The 27,287-nt window shown below is 31.0% G+C and overlaps 2 protein-coding genes across 3 annotated transcripts; both read right to left on the reverse strand.

Annotated features, from left to right (window-relative positions):
* Window positions 1-1,782: 1,782 nt before the first annotated feature.
* On the reverse strand, window positions 1,783-9,162 carry LOC132721863 (chymotrypsinogen B-like). Its single transcript, XM_060706239.1, has 9 exons — window positions 9,151-9,162; window positions 8,846-8,984; window positions 8,162-8,434; window positions 6,897-6,914; window positions 4,190-4,412; window positions 3,594-3,727; window positions 3,071-3,229; window positions 2,503-2,675; window positions 1,783-2,287 (listed from the first exon to the last, which is right to left on the reverse strand). The coding sequence occupies exons 1-9, from the start codon at window positions 9,160-9,162 to the stop codon at window positions 2,117-2,119; spliced, it is 1,302 nt and encodes a 433-aa protein (XP_060562222.1). The 3' UTR covers window positions 1,783-2,116.
* A 556-nt stretch (window positions 9,163-9,718) lies between these two features.
* LOC132721867 (uncharacterized) lies at window positions 9,719-26,291 on the reverse strand. 2 transcript variants are annotated; one of them, XM_060706245.1, is made up of 3 exons: window positions 26,138-26,291; window positions 10,030-10,236; window positions 9,719-9,827 (listed from the first exon to the last, which is right to left on the reverse strand). In XM_060706245.1, exons 1-3 carry the CDS (start codon window positions 26,213-26,215, stop codon window positions 9,753-9,755), a joined length of 360 nt encoding a protein of 119 aa, XP_060562228.1. In that variant the 5' UTR covers window positions 26,216-26,291; the 3' UTR covers window positions 9,719-9,752. The 2 variants fall into 2 exon arrangements, with proteins under 2 accessions (XP_060562228.1, XP_060562229.1); XM_060706246.1 differs by lacking the exon at window positions 26,138-26,291 and adding an exon at window positions 15,551-16,221.
* Window positions 26,292-27,287: the final 996 nt, after the last annotated feature.

A 27,287-nucleotide genomic window follows, 5' to 3' on the forward strand; every position in this document is an offset into this window, starting at 1 on the left:
GGCCGGGAATGCGTAGTCATAGAAGAACGTGCTAAAATTCACTCTCACATTAAAAAATAGAATACTCTCGGAATGAGTATAATATTTTTCTAAGGTCTCCTATAAAGTACTTCTCTTTAATTAAGGATGAGTCAAAAAGCTAAGCAGTTCTTGTTTTATTTGCATCTGTACTGTACATACGCCGAAAAACGATTCTCTGAACCTATTACTGTGTGAATCACTGGGAACAAACTCGCAAAGGTTTTATTTAGGTATAGTTTACTATCTTAAGCTTGTAGACCAGTCATTGTCCGAGATATTATAACTGTGTTGAAGGTTGTGTATTAGAAATTATATCTTAGACATGGTCCTCCTGTCAGTGTTATTGTACCTAGAGGAAGAAATGTCGCCGCTAGTGAAACACTTGTGCAAATATTTGTAACAAACGTTGAATACATGATATCGTCAAGGCGTCTGAGCAAAAGTATGACAAATATTTCCTTGCCTAATGACAATGTTTCATTGCACAGGGCACGACTTATTTAAGACTTATAAGCGGAGAATGAAGAACGAGCATTAGGTACAAGGTTGATTTTCAAGATCTTACTCCATCTTAAACTATTTCTTTTCTACATAAATGAAATACTTGGTCTTTTGTAACTGCTATCGCTCATCGTTCCCGACAAACAATCGGGCTGTTTTCATTGTCTATATAGGGTTTAATATTTTAGGTGTGTACAATAGATGTATTGATTAAAACTTTGTGTTCAGACAAATTGTATATACTTTGTTTTGAAATAAGTAAATGACTTACTTTTGTCAAGACAACAATACAGAGTAAGTTGTACTTATTCTGAAATTCTAATTTTGGTGATATGATAGTAATTGTAATGTGGCGTTAAACATTGTTGACTTTCTATCATTTGCTTCATGCCATTACGGAAAATCGTTTATTCTACCTCATGTCTCGTCCGTAACAAAACTTCGTTACAACAATAACATCCATGTATGTATGACTTGCTCTAATCTAGGAGTATAGTAACGCCATAAACACGACATGCACGTGTGTGTATGTGTCCGTGTCCAGGTTAAAAAGTGAAAACGACATGTACGTGTACGTCTATTTATTTTTGTGTCCAGGTTGCAGAATGACCACTTCTGAGAACAGTCATTATTTACATCATAATAAAATTGAATAGCAGTTATAGAACTTTTGACAATTTCTTGTAATTGTCTTTTTTCTTCGTTCCCATATGCTTTCTGTATGAGAAAGAAAACAGTTTTTGTTATACAAAAAAAAAAACGAAAAAAAACTGTGTCTTAAGATTTCTTTAATGCACATGTGTATAAGATATATCTTCATGCACAATGATCTTGCCTTATCATGTGATCGATTTGTCAATGAACTTAAAACTTGAATTATCACTGTAACCTATCTGCACTAAGGATTTTGAACTTCACTTAGTCATGTTCACCAGCACGTGGATTGATTCAGAATGATTCGAAAATATTCAAATTTGTCGCATTTTTGTTATATTGTCACGTTTGACTTTATATACATAAATGCTTATGTTACAGGTGTTAGATTGATAGCGGAAGAAGAAAATATCTTGCCTTGATTTCTTTCGTTGTAAAAGACAGACAGACCTTGTGTCATTGTATTAAGATGTAATGTTATTTCATTTGACCTCAGTGAATTTGTGAACGCGTAGTAGACATTATTAGAACTGTCTTTTTATTCTGGATATTCTAGATCATTACACGTTTAAAGTAATATTGCAAAGAAATAACCAGAAACAACGCTTTATGAGTAAGCAAGTTTTAATAAATTGCTAGACAAATATGTTTTCTTTTAAGTGTAAATGAAAGGGGTGGTAGTTCTATTATCGTACCATTGGTATAAATCAATTAATGCTTGTTCTGAGAAAAGAAAAATAGCAGTATAAACTAAGAAGATAAGTTCTTGTCTTTAACAATTAAAACATGGTTTATCTTAAATCATACTAGTCGATCAATTTACCTTTAGTTAAGTATTATTAAGTTTATTTTCTATTGAAAAGGTGTGTCTTCTTTTGTTTCAATATATACTTTAATACATTGTTGAATGTTTGATTTTTCATTTATACAGCTGGAATATTTATGTCCCGACGTCTGTGTGTATGGTATTTTCTATCCAGTCGTAGAAGTAGTTCACGTTAGTATAGAGACCTGGGTATCTTATATCCCCGCACTGATAACCAATTGAAACAACGCCCGTCTGTATCCAATGGTCGTTATGGTAACAAATTAGTGGCCCGCCAGAATCGCCCTGAAATTGATGATTAAACTATATTTATTATCATATCATCTTGGTATAGATTCACAAATAAATCTACATCAATAAATGCAAATTGTATTTAAAAAATAAATGATTTTTATATGATATAGTTGCTGACAGACATATATAATTTTGCTCTATGTCTCGAAGAGTTCAGTGTCGAAGCTTTATATGTGAGGCATATGATATTTTTAATCAAGTCTTGCCTTGCAAGCGTCTACTCCAGTTCGATCAGCTCTTGCGCATATCACCGACTCTTGAATAGAAACGAATTGCTTCGCCTCGTGGTCATCCGGCAAACTTTCATAAATATTTCTACATTCATCTCTTGGTACAATCCTCAATTCCGCCGAGTTAGGAAGCTCTACACCAACGCCTTCTACAATATATAATCATTATACTTTGTAAAATGCACATGAACTAGTAAAACACGTTTATGTCATAACGGTCATGCAAAACGTGATTAAAAATAGTCGGACTGTACCCTTTTATAAAGGCTTATGTATAACATCAGTTTTCAAAAAAAATAGTATATGTCGTGCTGCCTTCATTAAATGTAGGAAAATTCCGTAATATTGGATCTGTTCTTGACATCAAATCATATTAGTCACACGTATACGGCTCGCTCCGACAGAAATATTTAAAATGTTTTTTACAAATTCATAAGCTTACACTGCTTGAGTTAGTGATCTACATTGATTATGAAGAGTACATGTAATTATAAGGAAAATATATAAACTATTTGCAAAACTCCGAAGAAATAAAAAATATTACCGACGTCAACAAGTCCCCATCCAGTTGTTAAGCACGGTGTTCCGTCAGGTACTGTGTAGTTTGGTTCTAAACATATAGTGTTCACATAGTCTGATAGCACGACTGGTATGTTCAACTTAAGGAGTACAATATCATTTAGGATCGCATGATCAAATGAAACTGAAAAATAGAAAAGATATATCAAACTTTGATATCTTTAGAGACAAAATATTTGCAGTTTGACGCTAGAAACAAGATGCAAATTGATGATGATATGTCTTTGTAAATATAATGTTTATTTTGTCACAGACTCAATCAAACAGAGTCTGCAATTTTCATGTAATTTTGTTTTAATGCTTCCGAGTGATCACTGTTTTTAGATTTTTTACATCAATTTTATCCGATAAACGATTTAATTAAGGACAACAAATAATCTAGTTTTGTTTTACTTATCAAGAAACGGTATTATGTATCATATGCTATACCAATATTTTAGTCAAGTTCTCAATTGTTCTATAGATCATAATTACATGTATTATCTTACGAATAAAATCCGGATGTTTGACGAGTTTATCGATGTAAAGAAACTGTTCTGTTCCGTCCATTATACCTTGATAGTGTTCACCAAGAACTACTACCCAATTATCTTTATTAGATAGTCCCTCACCAGCCATATCACTGAAACGAAATTTCATTTATTTAATGGAAAATAATGTTTGTAAACAAACTTTATCGGTCACATTTATTGCTCGATTCTTAAATATAAAAAGACACTTCGGAAAATGAACACATACGAGTAATGTTGAGGCGTCAAACTGTAGGATTTGGTGTCTAATTTACGCCATGTCGTTTTTTTTTTAATTCTTAAGCTAAAGCTGTTGTGTTTTAGGAACGAAAAAAGCGAAAGTACGACTCGACTTAAATCATCCAAAAATAATATAATTCTTTGAACTTTGACAATTTATGTTTTCCTTTTGTTCACATGAAATGTGTTCTATATGCCTGATGAATGAATACAAATCTTGAAATTTTAAGCTGTTATTTCACAGAAATTGTTCAACATTAATTGTGCGCGTCATATTGATGTACGAACTGATAAATGCGGCTATAGAGTTTTCCAATGTTAAGAATAATGCTTACTCAAAACAGTGAGCTGCTGACACCACCCATTGTGGGTGTATAAGGGAGCCCCCGCATAAATGAGGCAGTCCTGAATTGTCTGTAAATTCGTGAGAAGCCATAAAATGCAACGACACTAGCCAAGGCCATTCTCCCGGAAGTGACGCATCTCCACCAACGACACGTTTCCGGCGATCAGTATGGCGGGCAGCAACTCTCGTCTTACCACACGAGTCAAGAGCGTCTTAATGAGAGAAAAGAAAACAATAGAAGAATAAGCATGTTTTTCTTACGAAAAATTTAATTTATTTCACAATACTAGATCTTAGAGCTCTTTACGTGCAGGTCTGGTTAACAAACAAAATTCCAAATACATCTTTTAATTTTTCAGAACAATCTGTCATTTTCGGCTGTTCCAGTTTCGCAGTTCCAGATAATTATAAATTATCATTATTAAAACATTATATTTACAAATGTAAAAGTCCGTTTTGCCAAGCTTAGAGGCTTTAAAAAATCAATTACTATATTTTGGTTAAAACAGAAATAATCAATGCCAAAAAGATGCTTAGGTTTGAAGCAATACAGGATGTATGGAAAGAATACATAAAATAAGTCAATGAAAACGAAAGTGTCTAGCATTATTAACTGTAAGAAAATTTTGACACTTGCTTATTGTACGTTGTTATGTTACTTAACTCTTAAAGCTGTGGTCTCACTTACTCCCGGCAGAGCCCAGGACCATCCCGGTAAGTAACCGGGATGATCCGGGACGATCCGGGGTGAAATTATTGTTGCGGTCACACTTACCTCGGCATCACTACGGTAGTTCCCAACTAACCGCCCAGGATGCGCTCCGGATCACCCAGGAAGAGCCCAGGTGAAGCTACGGTTCATGCCGGTGCTTCCTCGGTCGTTCCCGGATGACGCCGGAAGAGCCCCGGTTGACCCAGGCAGAGCCCCGGCTATCCAGGCAGAGCCCCGGCAGAGCCCAGGACGATCCAGGCAGAGCCCCGGTAGAACCCCGGTGGATTGAAAACGCCCGAAAATGATAACATTGATATATAATTTTTATTTAATATAGTATCTATTGTTCCAGAATAGTAATTCATGATGATTTTCTGAAAAATCATTATGTCATACTGGATAGAAGGGAAATGGGAAGGGTTTTAATACAAACTAGTGCAATCATCGCAAATTGTCGTTATTCTTTTGAAATGATCCGGGCTTTGCCTGGGCTCTACCGGGATCAACCGTAGCTCTACCTTTATCCTCCGGGGCTCTTCCTGTAGTTACCGGAGCTCTGCCGGCATATCCCAGGGTTATACCGTAACTCTACCGTAGCTCTACCGGCTATATCATACCCCGGATCATCCCCGGTTTGTGCCGGCAGAGCTACGGTGCTTCCCCGGTATAGCCCCGGTCGTTCCCGGCAGAGCTAAGGATGAAGCCGGCAAAGCTATACCTTCCCGGACCATCCCGGACCACCCCGGTGATATTAGATATTTTTTTCCATCCGGGGTCGAATGCCGGATGATCCCGGATTATCCCGGACGTTGCCGGCAGAGTTACCGGTTGTTCTCGGTCGTACCCCGGACGTCTACCGGGGCTTTGCCGGGATGTAAGTGAGACTGTAGCTTAAATCATTGAACGTTGTGCAAAGTCAACTTTGCCTTTAAAAAAATATAATAAGAAAATACATACATGTATAGTGCTTTGCAAATGTATGAATTTGTGTGTATTATTTCAGGACACTGTTATTATATCAAATTTTATAGTATTTCTTTACACACCTTGTATTATTTCTGGAATTATTGTTTGCACTGTACAATAAAGAGAAATATAAAAAAAGATCTATAGCTCAGGGAAGGCCCGTCGAACTTTTGGCCCGACCCTTTTGTATGTACACTTGATTATTTTTGTAAAATTATGAAATTATATACTGCGTATATATTTATTATATAAAATATTATTAAACTAAGATCTATAGCTTTTTATCAAATATGATTTTTTAAGGAAACGTTCTCGTTTAATTTGAAATGACTACAAATATATTGAGTCTATTTCAATATATGTTTAGTAAATTATTAGAAATGACAGTTGACAGACATGGTTATTGTATACATGTCATTAAAGTGTTATTTGGGAATTTCAACGTTTTCTCCTAATCGTCGCATTAACAATGTCGCTTTTGTCTTCATTTTTGACAAGATGTTCTGAATGTTTCTTTCAAGACGTCAATAATCATTATAGCGTTTAATAATACAGGAAGTAGTTGTTTTTGTTTGTTTGGGTTTTACGTCACATCGACACAGTATAGGTCATATCGCGACGTCCCACCTTTACTGGTGGAGGAAGACCTGTGCATTATTGCAGGCACGAACGGGCACCTGAGTAGAACCACCGACGTTCCGTAAGCTAGCTTGGTAGCTTTCACATGAAAGAATCCAAAGTCCCTGTCGGGATTCGAACCCACAGCGGTGAAGGGCAAGTGGGAAGTAGGTGTACTTATATGTATGTATACATGTAAAGAGTTGTTATTTCTATTGTAATTATAAGTCATACGTAATGTACAATGGGATGTGACAGGATTCTATTTTACTCAAGCAAGTTATAAGCTGCTTATAACTAATCTTCATATAATATTTTGACGATAAAAAAACATTACGCCATATTATTTGCTGTCAACTTATATTGCATTAATCTCAAAATATATATATATATATCTTACCATGAGTATCCAAAGCATCTGAAAATTAAAAATAGTTTGAAATCAAACACAATCTGATAATGTTCTATGGAATGTTTCAAATATAACATCTTTACGCATAACCTATAACATAAGCTGATGATTACATGAAAAAATAACAATATTTCTTATGTGACAGATTGTGCACATTTTGTTTCGAAATAATGTTTTATTATTTATGTTAAACTGCGGTAATGTTCTAGTGCAATCACTCGGCTCAAAAATTTGAAATGAAGATTTTAAGGTTTTGTCACTAAATCAAATATACATTTTAAAGCACTGGGAAATGGGCGCTGGAAAATAAGTATACTTTTGTAAAAGACGGATACAGTGACGTTTTTAAACAGTTAAATATAGCTCAGACTTCAAAAAATAATTTTATTAAATTAAAAGAAAAATTTGTGATTTGGTTTTTTCCCCAGTCAAACTCGTTTTTGATCAAAAATTTTCCCCTTTGGACAACAGAAACGTTTCAACAATGGGGGCATAGTGACTTCCCCTATCATCCCCAAATTTTCCACTGTAGTGATAGACCATTTGAACAACTATCTAAAGTTTATTTCACTAAAACATTTTCACTGGGGGGGTTACATGCCCAACCCTTTTTTCCCCAGATGCACTTCTAAAATTTTTTTTAAAAAAATTATTTCAAAAATGAACAAAAAAACTTTGTTATTTTTTTGAAACTTTTATTATGTTTTAAGGGAAGTTTCCCCAAAGCCGTAGAACGCCCAGGGTGAAAACTGTTTTGGATTTACCCAATTTTTCATTTTGGTCAAACTTAAAACATCTCCAATATGAACGTCGGGGAAAAAGCTATATGATTGGGGGTTGGGGCCCTATACACCGGGCGAAACAAAAAGGTTTCGGTTTGGGGAAAGGGGAGTCACCCGTCAAATCAGCACTCGCTTTTTCCCGCTCAAATTAGAAAAAAACCCTAAATAAGAAAAGTAATGTAAGTAACTTAAATAATATGTATAATAGTATAAAAAAATTAACTAAATAAGATATGTAATAAAATCCAAGTAAAGACAATGTATTTTTGTTATCTTATTACTTTATCGATTTTTGAAATTTCAATATTATTATTACATATTAGTGGTATTGTAAATAATATACTAGTTATGTATGTTGAATATATTGAATAGCTATTACACAGATTAATGGACAAATTTAGGTTAATACGTATATAGACATCACAATAATTATAATATCGAAATAATATAGGGATACGTTAATATATTAACACGGGATAAAGGAGACTATTTTAGCTTTCCAGTGATTGTTTGACAGTGATGATCTTACTTTTGTTTTCCCATTGTATTCTAGTCTATCGTTGGGACCAAAGTTACAATTTCTACTCGCTGCCATTGCGAATACAGGAATACCGGTAACGTCGTTCTGATTCATTGATATCTTCACAGAGGACACGATCTTTTCTTTATCAAACATGAACTTCTTCCACGTGTCTTGTTCCTCTAACAACAGAGTTGCCAGTTCCACCTGACACGAGCTTCTATCTATTAACAATTATAAATGACATCCGCTTATAAAAAATCAATGATTATTCTACTAGCTTATTTAACAGATACCGGAATCTGGATAATCTGTAAATTAATACAAAAGTTAATGAGGACTTTCACCACCCCCTTTTGCAAGTTTTTGTTACATCTTTGCATGTATGCTACAAAATGCATATTTCAATTCTAAGATATTTGCGCAAATAATATTTAAGCACGGTAAGAATATATTGCATTCATATTTAAAGATGAAACTAATATAAGTCCGAAAAGGTGTTCCATTTTGTTTTGCTTGTTTTATTGATTTTTTTTCAAGGATATGTTTTCGGCATGACACAAAAAGACAATAAGCAAACAGTTGACAAAATGTTGTTTTAAACTTTAAAGTATTTGAAAGTATGCATGTCTTACCACAGCCTAGAAGCTCAAATCTCATTGAGGTATCATCACCGACCCTTCTAGTAGGTACAACCCTAACACACCTTGCAAATACTGCATCGTCAAATACGACAGTATTTGTCGAATTGACGTACAAGTTCCCAACAAATTCCTGTAAAATCAAAGACAATATCACAATTATCATATACAAGGAAATTATAGTTTTGGGAAACGTCAAATAAGACTCATTATAAAATGCTTTATTTATCTTTTTCTTCTTTGATTTGTATGCATTTAAACATTATAAATTATAACATGGTAACTTGTGAAATAGATACGTGTATAAACATTGCCATACAAGAAGGACTAATATTGCAGTATGACAACAGATAGACCTGTACCAATTTCAAAAGCGTTCTTTTTTTATGGGGAACTCTTCGAAAATTGAGTGAAATAAAAAAATTTGAGACTTCATAGTTCCAGAATATAGTGCCGTCGGTTGAACTATACATTAACCTCTTAGTTGAAATACCGATTGATAATTATTTCGAATATATGTGTATATAATGGCTTTGGTTGATAACCATGGTATTGTCTTTTAAATAATTTAGTGGAATTTATTAATATGAAGTGGTTTCATCAAGCGGTTATTCCATGAGGATGTATAAGGATTAAAGAGATGTGACATGATGATTCCTAAAAGTAACTATTGCTTACGGCCACTTATCAATTCTGTATTTTTCATTGACCTTACAAAATTGGTGATTCTTTACACAGTAGATGTTGGGTTATCGCTCTATAGTGAATTCAGGCATCAACTGAACAAGAATTTAAAAAAAAACAGATGTCAAGAAACTTCGTATTACCACACTGTTCCTTCATTGTCTGTAATTGGTATGAATTGGGATACAGTCCTCACTATGCAGTACACGGTAATGCGTCAACCCTTGAAATGGAGTTTGGGCTCCCTTGTGTAATAATAACCTGTTACCAGCATTGGACGCTCGAATTCAACCTGTATTATACATTTAAAAGTTTTATTAATTTTAAACGAATAAAAGTATGCACATGTTTCTTTCTTACAGGTTTATTTGCTGCCCTCCATACGCACATACATCTGTTTAAGGTGAAATACGATATTTAGTAGAAAATAAAGAATATTTATACTAACGTAAATATTTTATTAAAGTCTATCGTTGTACTGCTACACTATTTACCTGAATATAAGACCTGTCATGAAGTGTATTTGTATCTAATGTCATCTGATCATCTGCATGTTGTTCTCGGGGTCCGATACCATCAAATGTTGGCCGAGAATCGTCTCGGGAACTGACGGTAAAACCAACCTGGATATTTATAGAATCCCTGGCAATGCCAAGTGGTGAGCTACAGTGGTAGTCATCATTTGGTGACGAGTTCACATTCTAAAATTATCCATAAAAGATTAAAACATTGGTAATTTCAGATACAAATTTATTTATTTATTTATTATTTGTTTATTTTTACCTAACATAGATAAATTCGAAATTATTAACATCAAAAATTACATCAATTCGCTTATGAAAATTGCCCTTATAGCGTTACGCCGGACTTAAGACAGCTTGACAATACAAATCCTCTTTTTTGTCTCCACGATTTGATTTTTTATCAACTACATGTATATTGAAGGTCTTTGTATTCAAATAATCAGGGTTTAGCCCCAATAAAATGAAATAAATATAAATATGGCTATAGGCTATATCGTGCTTAGTCTTTGATTAGTAACTATCTTTTTTATAATTACGTTTAGTATTTTATACAGAGATCTGTTCTGTTTATTTATAAGCTCCATGTTTCAATTACACTTAAGCTCTTATTCGGCTTACGTTGATGAATGCTTGTGAGTTAAGACTGCCACGATAAACTCGTCTTTCCTTTTTTAAAATTTCCCTTGGTAATTCAAAAGTATGATGAAACACAAATCTTCATCTACAGATATTGTTTCGTGACACAAATGCTTATGCTTTAAACATTAGACTCTGAATCTGTCTTTTTTAATTATTACAACCACATGTGTGACATGGAGAGTATATCAAAGTTAAAAATGTGAAATTTAATAGATCGAAAAGTATCTCACACATGTGTTTTTGTCTTACATCCTTTGATGTGTCACATCATTGACATAGACAATATTACCTAGTATTTTTTACAAGATCTGAGTTGTTGTTACTCGAGCACAGTAAATGAAATAGATATTATTTCAAATTAAATTTTAAACTGATTTTGTAGATCCCATGTGTTCAAACATTTAAGAAGTTATTTACTATAAAGTCTTTACTTATTGCCTAATTAAATCACAAATAACAACTTGAGCGTGTACTTTTCCAGAAGTTAATTGAAGCACTTGCAGAATGTAGCATCAAGTATTTATTTTGATATATTTAGCCTTATCATTTCCATATCAATTTCTTTGTCACAGCAAAACATTGCTACTGGACATAATATATGTATATAACAAAATATAACAATTTCTTAGTCAAATATACAGTTTGTTTTAAACGTATGTTTTTTACAGTAAATGGGGTATTGAAATATCATAATAATACGTATAAATCAAACATTTGTGTTAACAAAATACTGGTAGATAAATATTTATTCAGGTTAAAACACACATATACATAATACAAACACTTATGCATTTTATATAAAAGTTAGAACACATAATAAAATATTTCGGAAGTTTGTCAAACATAAATATCACAGGAGGCTCATTAAATAATAAAAAATAATAATAAAGAACAAAATCTAAAAAATTACTTTTCAGACAATACCAAATTTATCTTTCTTTCCTATGACTAGATATCAATTTACTAGTTAATGATAATGTTAGGACGTAAGTGGAAGCATGTATAAAGTAGTGTGCAATAACCTAGGATTGCCCATGAAAGCCCGAAGGCTTATTTCCATACCTAGAATGTAAAATAATCATAAAGTATTTCTTGACTTAAAGTAAAATTTAATAGCAGAAATGATTCATTGCAATGGAAATGGCTATATGATATACTGTATATCAAATCAAACTTGAATATTGTAGTATGAAAAAATAATCATATGTGAAAATGTATTTCTTCAGACACTTCTTGGTACATATTTGGCGACTATTTATAAAAGAAATTAGAGAAAAAGAACTCTAAAATCGTGTATATTGCATGTAACAAGACTTTAATTGCAAGATCCTTTATGTTTACATCAGGTCCTACAATAGAAATACACTGCCTATGAAAGAAAGACCACTGATATTCATTTGAGATAAGTTAAAGTTTTTTTTAAACAAAACTAGATTGAGGAGAAAAAATATTTAAATAAACTCATTAAGTTTGCTCGTGTCATATCATTTATACGTTTGTCTATCTTACCAAATTAACACTTTACAGGATAGGAAGATCCTGCAATATATCTTATTTCAAATATTGCACATGTGTAAGAGCACCAAATACATACACTTACTTTGTTTCGTAAAACTGAACATTTGCAAACAACATGACATTTGTAAATTCGTAAATTTGAATAGATAAATATCATATTTCATTAGATTACGAACGGATATTACAATGTTTTAACAAAACCATTTTCAATTATTTTTGCTCATATATCTAAAGAGGCAGCTGCTTGAAGGGCAATCAGGTAAAGTAATGATCATGTTTACAGTTCTATCTTCAACACAAAAAAAAATGTTTAAAAATACAATGTACATTTTTCATTCTTTGGACGTCAAGCAAGTGTGTTTGTTCTAATGGCTTTTTCTTGTCATGGTGATTGAACTTGCGGGCAATTTGTATAGGAACTATTAATTAGAATGCCATTCTTTCTCAGTTCAATACAGCGACCATATTTATCACCTTCTATCTTAATCAACAACTGATATGATTGGACATGCAGGAAATGATGACATTTCTATCTTTTTTCACATGATCTTTTTTTTCAAGTACGTTGACGCAAAATATTATGATACTGAAAGCAAAACGAAAATGTTACTTTTTCTATTAATATTGAATAATATTGCCTGTTGCTAGTTGCCTGTCACAGTTGCCCTCCATAGGAAAAGAGGCTGATACACAATAAAGTTTTTACTGAAGTCATTCTTCTTCCACACGTGACAAAAATAATAATCGTATGCTAATGATGTACATTGTCTTAAATCATACTTCACTTATCAAACTTCTGCAGTACTCGTTGTTTCATTCGAAAGTAGGAATCATTATTTTAGCATTGCTTTATTTAAAAAAAAATGAAAATGTAATGTAAGAATATACTGAACTTGAACTGTACCTCGTTCATATCATTTCTGCTTTTTTGTGACTATGAACAAAATTAAAATAAGCACAAATGCTCCAATGGTTGTAATAATGTATTGCAAGCAATGTCACCAGAACTTTTACCATGACGTAATGGGCGTGTGTTTTACGTCATACCAGAAAACAAATGAACTATTGTCTTACTTTTATGAATACAAATGGTTGACAAGGGCAAGTTTTCTATAGGATGTTTTTGTAATAAAGCATCGGTCTTTACAGGTTAACAGTGTAAGCTTTTCCGAATCGGGAATTTCATTGTTCTTTTATTATATGATGAAATTAAGAATGATCGTTTGATAATCGAAAATCGCTAATTGTACGTGGATAATGATCAAATTTATTGCTTGGATATTACCCATTTATTTTTTTAACCAGTTTACAATACGTTTTACGCTCAGCTCACATTTCATGCGACGCAGCTGTTTATTAGTGCTCAGTAATACTTAATGTTTCAAACGGTCATATAAACAAGATTTTTTCAATAGATCTGGAAACTGCCATCCATGAACATTGGAAAAAGAATATTATAGAAATCTTAAATTGGTTACAATGTTATAATAACATTAAACTTATATCCGTTTCATTTAAGATTTAACTGGCAGCTTTTAAGAACAAAGGGAACAAATAAATTATCTTAGTTTTTTTTATGATACATCCTTAAAGCTGTTCAAGTGTTTAAATACAGTTCTTGGACGATATTTCAGAATATGATAAGAAAATGACAAAAGTTGATTGGGCCTTATACTTGTACTGGGAGGAGTACAATGGGGTTAAAATAAGTCATGGTTGATTAAAAAATCTCGATTAAGATGTTGATAAACGATGTATTAGAGAGTGATAAAGATAGATGTCATGAATGGAAAGCACCGATTGCAACAACGTTCTTGATATTGAAGTTTCTCCATCCGGATCCGGGGATCGTGATTAATGTAATTAAAATTGAATACTAATCATAAGAATCTGTTTTTGAAAGGAAAACTTTATCTGTCAAAAGAACTAGTCTAAAACTAGATAAATCATGCCTGTATACTAGTAGTTCAGTACATTTTATATGTCTAGCAACTGCTTTAAATGAAGGAAGTTGCCACCTTTCTTAATTGCATATTGTACAGAATGTAACTAAGCATAGGATTAGGAAGTATTGCTTCAAATTATCCCCAGTTTATAATATAATATTAATTTCTCTTGTTCTTGTGAATAGTAGTGACAGAAATATTTATTGGCCAAAAAATAAGGATTGGCATTATTACTCCAAAAGAATTGATTGTAGAACAAGTAAATTATCAGTGTACACACACTTTAATCATATTTGCGTGAGTTTTTTTTTAGCTCATGAGATATGTGATAATACAATAGGTGCGTCGGACCACTGTAGTTGAACTAATAAAAACCATTCGGTTATTCACTCTTTGTTAATGAACTGTTCTGTTCATAGTTAAGTAAACAAGCATCGTAACTATGCCGACCCATGAGGTGGCTGCCGCACAAGTATCATACTCTTTGATTTTTGGAGATATTTTGTAGAAAGTTATACAATTCCAAACAACCATACTTTAACAAACTTGTCAACAAAATTAACATATGCATGCATATCAAGATGGGTATATATATTAGTTTGCTTTCCATATTATTAATCATTTCACCTTTTACAGTCAACATATATGTTTGAAATGGTCTTGTGTTGATACATTCATGTTTTGCTATACAAAAATCAGAAAATGAATATAATTCAGATTATCGGATGCTTTGTCCCCTAATTGCTGTTACTTAGAATTTTTACACCAGAGTTCAGGACAATTTTTAAATCGTTGAAATATATTTTCATGTCTATGCTAATCCAGTTTTGGCGAATATTTTCTTGAATACCTGAAAATCTGTATTTTAATTATATGTGATAACATTTATTTATCTATCAACGTAAATAAATCAGCGTCCAGGTTCTAACATGATCAATCTGAAATTTTTAAGATGAAATGGCGCTTCTACGGCAGATTTAATATAACATATGAATATTTTCCTCGAGAGAATTACACAGTAGTATTACAATGATAAAACAATATTTTTTCTTCTGAATACAAAACAAGGCTTTACGAGTACACTTGCAGTATAAGTAATAAATTCATCTGCTAAATTGGCATATTTTTTTAAAAGATTCAAATTTAATTTGCTGTTGTTTTTTTTTACAAATCAAGTCTCTTAATATTAATTGATTCTATTCAACTTGACAAGACACTTCGAAGTATAGATTCGAAAGAGATATCGAAAATAACATAAATACCACGGCGTTGTAATTGATTTAAACTATATCAATATTTATATCAATATTTTATCAACATATTCATATACGTGTATATATACAAATATATTTAATTATTTATCCACTGGTATCTTAAAGAAATCTTACCCGTTTTATTGTTCTACAAAATGTTGTATCCAATAACATACATATTTGACATAATGCAAGCAATCTTGAAGTCCACATTTTTTTTTTTTATACTTTGTTCAAGTTCACATAGGTCCTATCAACAAGAAAGTTCGTTTATTTTCTAAAGACAGAATCTCTGCATCATCAATAAAAGTTCCATCGAACAGATGTCACGTGTCTATCTTTAAATAGCTTTCGCATGCTGAGCATATTTTGATACTATGCGGTAATACGATAGGTTAGTTCTACGAGTGTCTTATATATCTTTTGAAACATTATATACTTTACGTATTCACATGTAAAATACCCTGAGATACCGACAATCTTACGGATATAATATATCATATCATAGCGATTTAAGATACTTTTTATTCTCCATTGTGGTTGTTAAGGCGTTCAAAGTCAAGTGGTTGTGTTCTGCCTTTTTGTGCTAGTTTTATTCGCTGATCTTTACAGTTCTACTGTAGATGGATTGAATCGCAACACAATGTTCCGTTTTATATTTTAATGTTTCTTTCTCAGTTGAATACCACAAATGATATATAAAATATGCACAGGTTATCCTGACTTTAACAAATATAGATATTAAAACAGTAACAAATATTTCTAGTGGAAAGCCACAATGTTATCGCTTGGAAATCCAAAGTCTAACTGTCCTAATTTTCTATCGTTAGAATATTTCTAAAATTGGTATCGTTTTAAACTGTCCAATAACATTTTAACATGTTTCTTAAATAATAAAATGGTCAATCAGGTTACAATACAAAATAATGTAACTTAGCAACATAGAATTTATAACAACAATCATCACCTGGACATTTTATCAGTCATAAAGTTTAACAATTTATTAAGTACAGACAGCTTAATTGACTTTATCACCTATATATAATAAAACTTTTAGCACAATTGATTGGACAAAGAGGAAAAGCCATATTTAATCTTCCGGTTACATAATTATAAATTTGACATCTGTTATGAAATCATTGTTGTTTTTTTTATTCTATGTACATTTTGTAAATGTTTGATATTAAATGACTAAAATTTAGTTCAGAACACTAAGCTGTTCTTATTTTGAATACTTGAAAATATAATTTTGTTAAAAACATTGTAAAAAAATTTCAGGTAACAAGATGTAACTTAATATTTGAATATTATCTATTTTTGTCTAATCAGCAATTCAAGTAAATGAATGTAAAACTTACTTTTTTGATATGTTAGAATTAAATATTATGTTTATAATAGATCATTCTGCCTGATAAATAACTATATGTGTTTACAAATTAAATAAAAGCTGGAAAAGTGGATTAAACTTTCTTATATTTTTATATGTAGATACTCCCCATTGTGAAAGATTCTGCACCGATAATCGAAAGCAGAACACTAGACTGAAGATAATGTTATAGACAGCCTAGTGTAGATTATGCCACAAAAGAATTACACTTATGTTGGCAAAAAAGATAATTCGAATAAAATTTAAATGTGATAGAACAAATAGGAAAGCAAATGAATAATAATTTGAACTGCCGAAACTATGAAATAGTATACAACCAGATTATATATATTCCAATTGTAACTTATCTTGCCCGTCCGATCCCTTATAGATATCGGTATCACGCCGTGTAAGAGTAACATGTAGTTATTTCTCAGTTGAGCAATATTCTACCAAAATCTTACATTCTACCGCTAAGTATGGCTTTTGCCTTTGGGTAAATAGTAATATTTGTTATTTTGAGTATAATTGTTATTCCTTGATAGAAAATAATGTTCACTATAGCATATCATGATTAATGTTATCTTTGTATATAATGAAATGGCCAATCATTGTGAACGAATTAGATATCTATATCTATATGTTTTTTAGTATTCTTGTGAATATATGTACAAGTTTTATATAAGATTTTAGAAACCGCTCTGGAAACAATTAATAAACAATATATATTTCACAAAGCTTATCAATTTCCAACAAGTAATATTACTATCTATTTCACATTGCTTTATATCAAATGTCAGTTTCGTTTGTACAATTGTTCCACCTACACCAACGATTCTTGTTGTAAAAGCTTAAATAACGTGGTAAAAGCACTAACAGATATTGCCTCAGTTCTTTATGTCATGTCCTGTTACAGAAATTCTATGTGTCATTTATTAAGAACTATGACCAAAAGCCAAAGGGTCATTACTACAATTTCATCTTCTTGTGAATAGACTATCATATATACGTATATTAATAGATCTTGCTGTAAGAAACAGACGTGAATGTATCAATTATGAAAGAACCAATATAAATTATTTAGCAAAAGCAAGCATTATTACACACTAGTATAAAAAATGTCATTTCTTTAGCATTTGATTGTACTATAAAATATCTTAATACAGCGATAGGTTAAAGGTTGCAAACATTGTCTGGTAACACATGTAGGTACAAACTATAATGCCTTATCAAACAATGTCATACAGTTATAAAAGAAATTGTGAGAGAATTCTTATGTCAAAAGTATTTTTCCCGTCCAACATCATTTTCTCCATCATTTTCTATTCTCGTATTTGAACAAATTTAGTTATACTTTTGGTATTCCTTTTTATTTTTATACCCGATTATCGTTACTGTTAGACACTAAGTACATGATGCACATTTACTATTTCAATATGTTGACTTTTATATTGACGCTTCAAGTAAATCATTTTTGCAACACATATATAAATATTACTATCCTTTCCAAAGTAAACTAGAAATCAAGTGATGTTCTGAATGCTTCTTTCTATACAGAAAAAATAACAGCATGATATATTGAAAAAGTACGCTTGTATACAGGAAGTTAGTTCTTACTTCAAAGTTGGCAGCCACTGGCTCAGTAAAGTAACAAAGTTTTGTTGAGACTAAATATGTTTTTTTTCTTGTCAAATGTAAGAAGATATCGTTTCTCATGTTGAAAACAATTCCTTAAGATTAATTATATTTCTCTTTTTGCTTTTCTTTGAGTTATGCTGTATGCAGGGTTTTTTGAAAAGCAAATGAAACGAGATAACATAACTTCTATTTATTTTTTCTTTGGTTGTTTTTGTTTGACATACACTGTATATTCAAAATTATGCATGATCCATGAATGAAAATTTTACATAATCTTCAACTAGTTTTTCTAATCTTCACATCGTATCCTTAAAAGCGCATTCTGTAGTTTACATATAGTTCATATATAAAGACAGAATAAAAATTGTATAAACATTGCAATATATAATAAAACATGAAATAGTATAACATAAACGACACATTTAAAAATCGAAGTCACGGACCTCGTTTTTCAATTAATCTGTCCCTGTTTAGTGTATTGCAAGGGGTGATAACTGATATGAAAAAAATACTATCAGACATTCTCATTTTATCCCTGAAAACAATAATATACAAAATATATTTTGTTTTATTCCTTTAAACATTTTTGTTCCCTTTTGCAGTTTAAGTTAATCAAAAGACTGACAGTTCTAAACAAATGGACCATTATTATAGAGGTAAATATTTAGGCTGAGGTAAAGAACTATTTTACAAATTCTTGAACGTTTGCACCATCACCCGAAAGTAAGGTACATGAAAGTGAGACTAACTAACGTCATGTATGTTTTAATAAAAATATCTGCCTTAGAAATATTTTTAATTCAAGGGCAGATAACTAAAAATAATTTGATGATCCCTATTTTAGTCCTTGCAGAAACTGTTTCTTTGATTCTGCCTACGTGTATATGTTTATAGGAACCTAAAGCAAAGCCTTTAAATTTCTATTGTTTTAAACTTGAATTATTTCGTTAATAAATAACATGTTCAATGACACTAAAAAGAAGCTACTGGAAGTAATATGTTTCCCTTTTTTTGTTTAATAAAACCGTGTTCAGTTAAATTTTCTCTATTTCAAAATATTTAAACGCATTTACAAAACTGTCAATGTAAATATTTTCAATAGCTCTTGATTGATGTGTTCTTTATGAATAAATATTACGTGACATGCGAGATGATGATATGATCGTCAGATACAATAGTTATAGTCGACCACATTGGTTTATTATTGAACGTCTTTAAATTGAAACGAAAATTCACAAGTTATGAATTATTCATTGAGCATTGGTCGCCCCACGCAAATTATGGACATCATCAAAAGTGTATACAGAATAATTTTCTATGACAACTTATATACCAGTTATATAGACCTCTGATTGCAGTAAAATTATTTAATTGGTACATGTTATCGCTAATAGGTTGTAACAATATGTCGATTTGTACATGAAACGCCTGTTTATGATTCAATGACGATCTCTTGTAACAGTTTTGTCCTTACGAATTAAGATCAGTATTGTGTATTTATATGATAGCTCACCTTTATCACCGATTGTTTCCATTTGTTAAAATATTTCTCTCTATCTGATGATAATAGAAAATTCATGCATGTGGTCGTGTAACGTAGGTCATAAATCTGCGCTGTGTGCAAAATCTTCATTCCAGAGTTAATATAATTGCAGATTGTAAACCAAATAACGATTCAAAGGAGAATTGAACTATTAAAACAATTAACTTGCAAGATCACTAAATGTCAAAATATCTATGTCACAATCTGTTTGATTAATCGGCTGAAAACCTTGGAATCATCAACGGTATTTCTTTTTCTAAGTCAAGAATCATATCATACCGTTCTATGACAAATGTTATGAACATTTATGCAAAGTTTCATGTAACCGTTGTTTAGTATATGTCATTATGATTTTCTTCCTATGCTATTTATTATGTCTTTAAAACAGAATTCTTTGCAAATTTTATATGTTATACTTGTAATGTTTCTGTAAGTGTTTCTTAAATGGCATTTCAGTATTATGCATAGATTATGTAAATTGTTCTGTTTCTCAAAAACATCTCTTATAATTCTATATGAATTGGCATTGCATCAGGTTATGTAATGTATGTTTTATAATGTACATGCAACAGTGAGATTAAATGAAAATTGTTTTTGTAAATGTTAATTTCATTAATTTCGGATCAGTACTACTTCAATATGCGACAATAGTGTACCAAGACTTGTCATATTAACTTGCTATTATATAATTCAAAGCTGTTATTTCGCATCTAAATTAGGCCCTCAAAACATCCCGTTCTTTGACATTGAAACATTGTTTATCAGCTGACTTACAATTTCATTTTGATAAAATTTGTGTTCAAGTTATTATTACTACAACACTTATGTTCAAACATGAAAAAATAAAATAAAATATTCTTTAAATGATGGCTGTTTTACATGCTTTCAAACGAAATCATTTTTTAACCTCTGGCATATTCAAAACCGCAAAAATTTATCAAGTAAACATTTATTTTTTGTTCCTCCAAGCAGATACCACGTGCGTTTCTTCTACAGATAGATGAAATGTGTGTATGCACTCAGATATATGTCAAGGTACATACTGGCAACTTATTCTTCATTCTGTGAGCTTTCTTTTAATTGCATGCAGCTTACATTTACTACATTTTAGATATCGTCAAATGAGCAAACAAATACACACTAACTATTAGTAATGATTTAATTGAATATTTCAGTAAAACATAGGTATTTTAAGATAGATGTTCTTTTAATTATGTAGATGGTATGTTATTCAATTCTTAATTTCTGGATTCACAGTTGGTTGCTGTAACATAGAAAAAATACATGTCACCAGTGTTGCAATAGCTCGCTGGAAAATGTGGAAGACTTGCTTTAAGGTTATTGTCACAAAATTGTAAGCAGCTTATCACCTCATTGCAATAATTCGTTGTAAATTTAAGTAAGGAAATATATCAATTGTTGAATAATATATCAAATAAGATGTTTTCCTGTTTAGCCTTTATTATATGGTCTATAATATTTACCATTGCGCTTTCTGGCATTTATCACAAAACACGTATATCAAATTTTATTAAATCGAAGCAAAGAACTCATTCAATGTAACATTGACGGAAACATAGACGATATATAGGATGATGACCACCAATATTCATTTTGCAAATGCATGTATTGTATATGCAGTTTAACCAGGAGACAATAAAAGCAATTCTTTTATTACTTTAGTTACATTTAATTTTATGTTTTAAACACAATATCTTCATAATATCTATAAAAAAACATAGTTTCGCATGCTTGAGTTTTGTAACCATTGTTAGTTAAATTGTTTTTATTTGTGTATTTTCATGCAATTTATTGAAGTAAAACAAATTCCTGAAAATGTATGACTAAAAATGTACCCTTTAAGATCAGCTAAGTCAATAGTGTATTAGCAGGAAACTTTGTTATTATAAATATAATCATAGCATGGAAGACCAAATTTGCGGAAACGAGCAATCCTTTAAAGCACTGGAAACAAAACAACAATAATGATGACGAGTACTACATTCATTGTTTATAACAACAAGAGTTGCTTGTTACCGGATTATTTGTGTTCTTTGTTTCCGCCAATCTTATCATTTTGATAACTCTTTTTATCATTTGATGAATTACAACAATAATGTAACTGCTATTAAAGCCAGACTCACTCACTTATACAATGCTTCGTTCTTACCGTCATCTTTGAAATTAGGATTTTATATCTATATATGCAAAGTTCCACAAAAGCTAATAACATTGGCAAACTTAAACCTTTTAATATTCTTATGCTTGTTTTATGTACTCTAGGCTACTTTAATATCAACAACAACGAAATAAAACCATTGCCGCTTATATATTTATTATTAAAATAACAGTCACTGTTTACGAGAGGCCATCGTGTCAGTTTATGTGGTTGAGGTCTCACAATTTATAATTTTCTTATTTGAGTTTTTGAGTTAAATGAACAGTTACATTAAAACACTACATCATTTACATCTTGTTTATGTAAAATGAAATCATTGTTGCCTTAAAAGTGTATTTATAAATTTCATTTTTCTTTGAAAAATGTTTATTGTTTTAACATGCATTTGATACGTGTAATAAGTTGAAACTAACCCAAAATATCCAATATGGTTTTTCACATGTTGAATTAATTGGTGAGATCGTATCTGCGATTGGATACGAACATTCGATGAAAGCAAAACGAAAATGTTACTTTTTCTATTAATACTGAATAATATCCATCATTTGTTACCTCCTGTTGCCTGTCACAGTTGACTTTCATAGGAAAATTGTACCGAACTCATTCATCTTCCACACGTGACAAAAAATAATAATCGTATGCTAATAATGCACATTGTCTAGAATTATTTCACTTATCAACGTTTCCGCAGTACTTTTCGTTTCATTAAAAAGTAGGAATCATTATTTTAGCACTGCTTTATTCAAAATAAAAGAAAATGTAATGTAAGAATATACCAGTGAACTTGAACTGTTCTTCGTACATATCATTTGTGCTGTTTTGTGACTATAAACAAAATTAAAATAAGCACAAATGCTCCAATGGTTGTAATAATGTATTGCAAACAATGTCACCAGAACTTTTACCATGACGTAATGGGCGTGTGTTTTACGTCATACCAGAGAACAAATGAACTTTTGTCTTACTTTTATGAATACAAATGGTTGACAAGGGCAAGTTTTCTATAGGATGTTTTTGTAATAAAGCATCGGTCTTTACAGGTAAACAGTGTAAGCTTTTCCGAATCGGGAATTTCATTGCACTTTTATTATATGATGAAATTAAGAATGATTGTTTGATAATCGAAAATCGCTAATTGTACGCGGATAATGATCAAATTTATTGCTTGGATATTACCCATTAATTTTTTAACCAATTTACAATACGCTTTACGCTCTAATTTCATGCGACGCAGCTGTTTAATAGTGCTCAGTAATACTTAATGTTTCAAACGGTCTTATAAACAAGATTTATTCAATAGATATGGAAACTGCCATCCATGGACAGTGTTTAAAGGGTATTATAAAAATTTTAAATAGTTACAATGTAATAAAAACTTTAAAAATTTAAATTTTCTTTAAATTTAAGTTTATAGGGTTTAGTTTTAAAAGAACAATTTGGAAAAAAACTGAATTATCACAAAAACCCGGGTTGGGGGCTTTTAAAATTTCATAATTCTCGTTTTCATTTTTCATAAAATTCAAAAATTTTAATTTTCCTGTTTTTCCCGTTTTAAACATACAAATTTTCACAAATTTTAACTATTTCACTTCAAAAATTTCCCGTTTTAAAATTTCATAATTTCCCACGTTTTTAATTTCATAATTTCCCCGTTTTCAACTTCTCGTTTTTCAATTTGGTTAAATTATGTTTTTCAATTTCAAAAAAATTCCCCGTTTTCAATTAACACAAATTCACATTTCAATTTCCAGGGAATTTTCCCGTTTTAACTTCCCCAAAATTCGGAATTAAAAATGGGGAATTCATGAAGATGAAATCGGGAATTCGTGAAATTGAAATGTCCCTACCGGGCTTTCGTTATTATCTTATTGTTTATTATGATACATCATTAAAGCTGCTTAAGTTTTTAAACAGTTCTTGGTTGATGCTTCAGAATATGACAAGAAAATGACAAAAGTTGATTGGGGGCCTTAAACTTGTACTGGGAGGAGTACAGCCAGGTTTAATAAGTAATGCTTGATTAAAATATCTCGATTAAGATGTTGTTAAACGAGGTATTAGAAAGACTAGATTTGCAAATGATAAAGATAGAAATGATGAATGGGAAGCACAGATTGAAACGGCGGTCTTGATATTGAAGATTCTCCCTCCTGATCCGGGGATCGTGATTAAAGTAGTTAAGTGGAAAGAATTTATTTTCCTATCACACAAAATTGAACACTAATCAAAAGAATCTGTTTTTTGAAAGGAAAAATAAACATTTACAACTTCATCTGTCAAAAGGACTAGTCTAAAACTAGATAAATCATGCCTGTATACTAGTAGTTCAGTACATTTTATATGTCTAGCAACTGTTTTAAATGTAGGAAGTTGCCACCTTTTCTTAATTCACTGTCAGGCTGCATATTGTACAGTATGTATCTACGCATAAAATTAGGAAGTATTGCTTCAAATTATCCCCCGTTTATAATATAATATTAATTTCTCTAGTTCTTTGGAATAGTATTGACAGAAATATTTATTGGCCAATAAATAAGGATTGGCATGGCTATAAACGGGCCTCAAACACATTTCTGCCCAATCAGGTGTATCAAATAATTAAACAGGTAGTTCAACTTCACACGTTGATGAATCAAGCTGCAAGAAAGGGCGGATACACTTGATGCTTCTGTCAAGTTATGTTCGAATGAATTCTGTAGACATTAAAGTAATTGGAAATTATGTAGCCTTAAATTTGTTGATATAATACTAAATACAAAATAGAAAATGTTGAGCTAAAAGTTGATATTGGTTGATGCCTGAATACTTGTTGAATCAATTGTATCAAAAAGACATTTTACAAGTAAATTATCAGTGCGGACAGACTAATCATATTTGTGTGTTTTTTAGCTGGTGAGATATGTGATAATATGATAGGTGCGTCGGACCACTGTAGTTGAACTAATAAAAACCGTTCGGTTATTCACTCTTTGTTAATGAACTGTTCTGTTCATAGTTGAGTAAATAAGCATCGTAACTATACATCAATTTGCTTTCCATATTATTTTTATCATTTCACCTTTTATAGTCAAATAAAAATGTTTGAAATGCTCTTGTGTTGATACATATATGTTTCTTCTATACAAAAATCAGAAAATGAATATGATTTAGCGAATGATTGTATATGTTTATGACATTTACTCCGAGTTTATTCTGATTTACTATATTCAAGATATAATTTAACCATACCTTACCTAATTCAGATTATCGGATGCTTTGTCCCCTAATTGATGTAACTTATTTTTTAGAATTTTTACACCAGAATTCAGGATAATTTTTTAATGTATAAATATATTACCATGTCTATGCTAATCCAGTTTTGGCGGATATTTTCTTGAATACCTGAAAATCTGTAATCTGAATTATCTATGATAACATTTATTTATCTATCAACGTAAATAAAGCAGCTTCCTCTGACCTTAAGTTTAAATTTTTAAGGTGAAATGCCGCTTCAACGGCAGATTCAAAGTTAAATCTAATTTCTGCCATATTTTTTTGGATAATTTCCTTGAGAGAATTATACAGTACTATTACAATGATAAAACAATGTTGTTGTTTTTTTTAGAATTCAAAACAAAGCTTTTCGAGTACACTTGCAGTATCAGTAATAAATTTATCTGCTAAATTGGCATTTTTTCTCTTTTTTTCAAATTTAATTTGCTGTTTTTTACAATTCAAATCTCTTAACATTAACTGATTCTTTTCAGCTTGACAAGACTTTTCGGGATATAGATTTACCTACCAATGTCATTTGATAATAAAATATACATTTTAGGACAAAGAAATAAGATGTTTGAAATGCTTCAGAGATATCGAAAAAAACATAAATACCACGGTGTTATACTAAATTTAAACTATATCAATATTTTTATCAATATTTTATCAACATATTCATATACGTGTATATATACCAATATATTTAATTATTTATCCACTGGTATCTTAAAGAAATCTTACCCGTTTTATTGTTCTACAAATTGTTGTATCCAATACCATAAATATTTGAAATAACGCAAACAATCTTGAAGTCCACATTTTATTTTTTATACTTTGTTCAAGTTCACATAGGTCCTGTCAACAAGAAAGTTCGTTTATTCTCTAAAGACAGTCTCTCCGCATCATCAATAAAAGTTCCATCGAACAGATGTCACGTGTCTATCTTTTAATAGCTTTCGCATGCTGAGCTTATTTTGATACGGTAATACGATAGGTTAGTTCTACGAGTGACTTATATATCTTTTGAAACATTATATACTAAACGTATTCACATGTATAATACCCTGAGATACATACAATCTTAATGATATAATATATCATAGCAAGATACTTTTTATATAAGAGATCATCAATTCCATTGTTAAGGCGTTCAAAGTCAAATGGTTGGGTGCTAGACTGAAGATAATATTAAAGACAGACTAATGTAGATTATGACACAAACGGATTACACTTATGTTGACAAAAAAGATAATTCGAATAAAGTTTAAATGTGAAAGAACTAATAGGAAAACAAATGAATAATAAGTTGAAATGTCGAAAGTATGGAATAGTTTTCAACCAGATTATATATTCCCATTGTAACTTATCCTGCCCGTCCGATGCCGTATAGATATCGGTATCACGCCGTGTAAGAGTAACATGTAGTTATTTCTCTGGAGAGCAAGATTCTACCAAAATCTTACATTCTACCGCTAAGTATGGCATTGACCTTAGGGTAAATAATAATATTTGTAATTTTGAGTTTGTTATTTCTTGATAGAAAATAATGCTCGATATCATGATTTATGTTATCTTTGTATATAATGAAATGGCCAATCATTGTGAACGAATTAGATATTTCTATCTATATGTTTTTAGCATTCTTGTGCATATATGTACAAGTTTCATATAAGATTTTAGAAACCGCTCTGGAAACAATTAATACACAATATATATTTCACAAATGTTTTTCAATCTCCAACAAGTATTATTATTATTATCTATTTCACATAGCTTTATATCAAATGTCAGTTTCGTTTGTACAACTTTTCCACCTACACCAACGATTCTTGTTGTAAAAGCTTAAATAACGTGATAAAAGCACTAACAGATATTGCCTCAGTTCTTACAT

Source organism: Ruditapes philippinarum, unplaced genomic scaffold, assembly GCF_026571515.1.
Source record: "Ruditapes philippinarum isolate M1 unplaced genomic scaffold, ASM2657151v2 ctg970_1_1_1_1, whole genome shotgun sequence".
Lineage (NCBI taxonomy): Eukaryota > Metazoa > Mollusca > Bivalvia > Venerida > Veneridae > Ruditapes > Ruditapes philippinarum.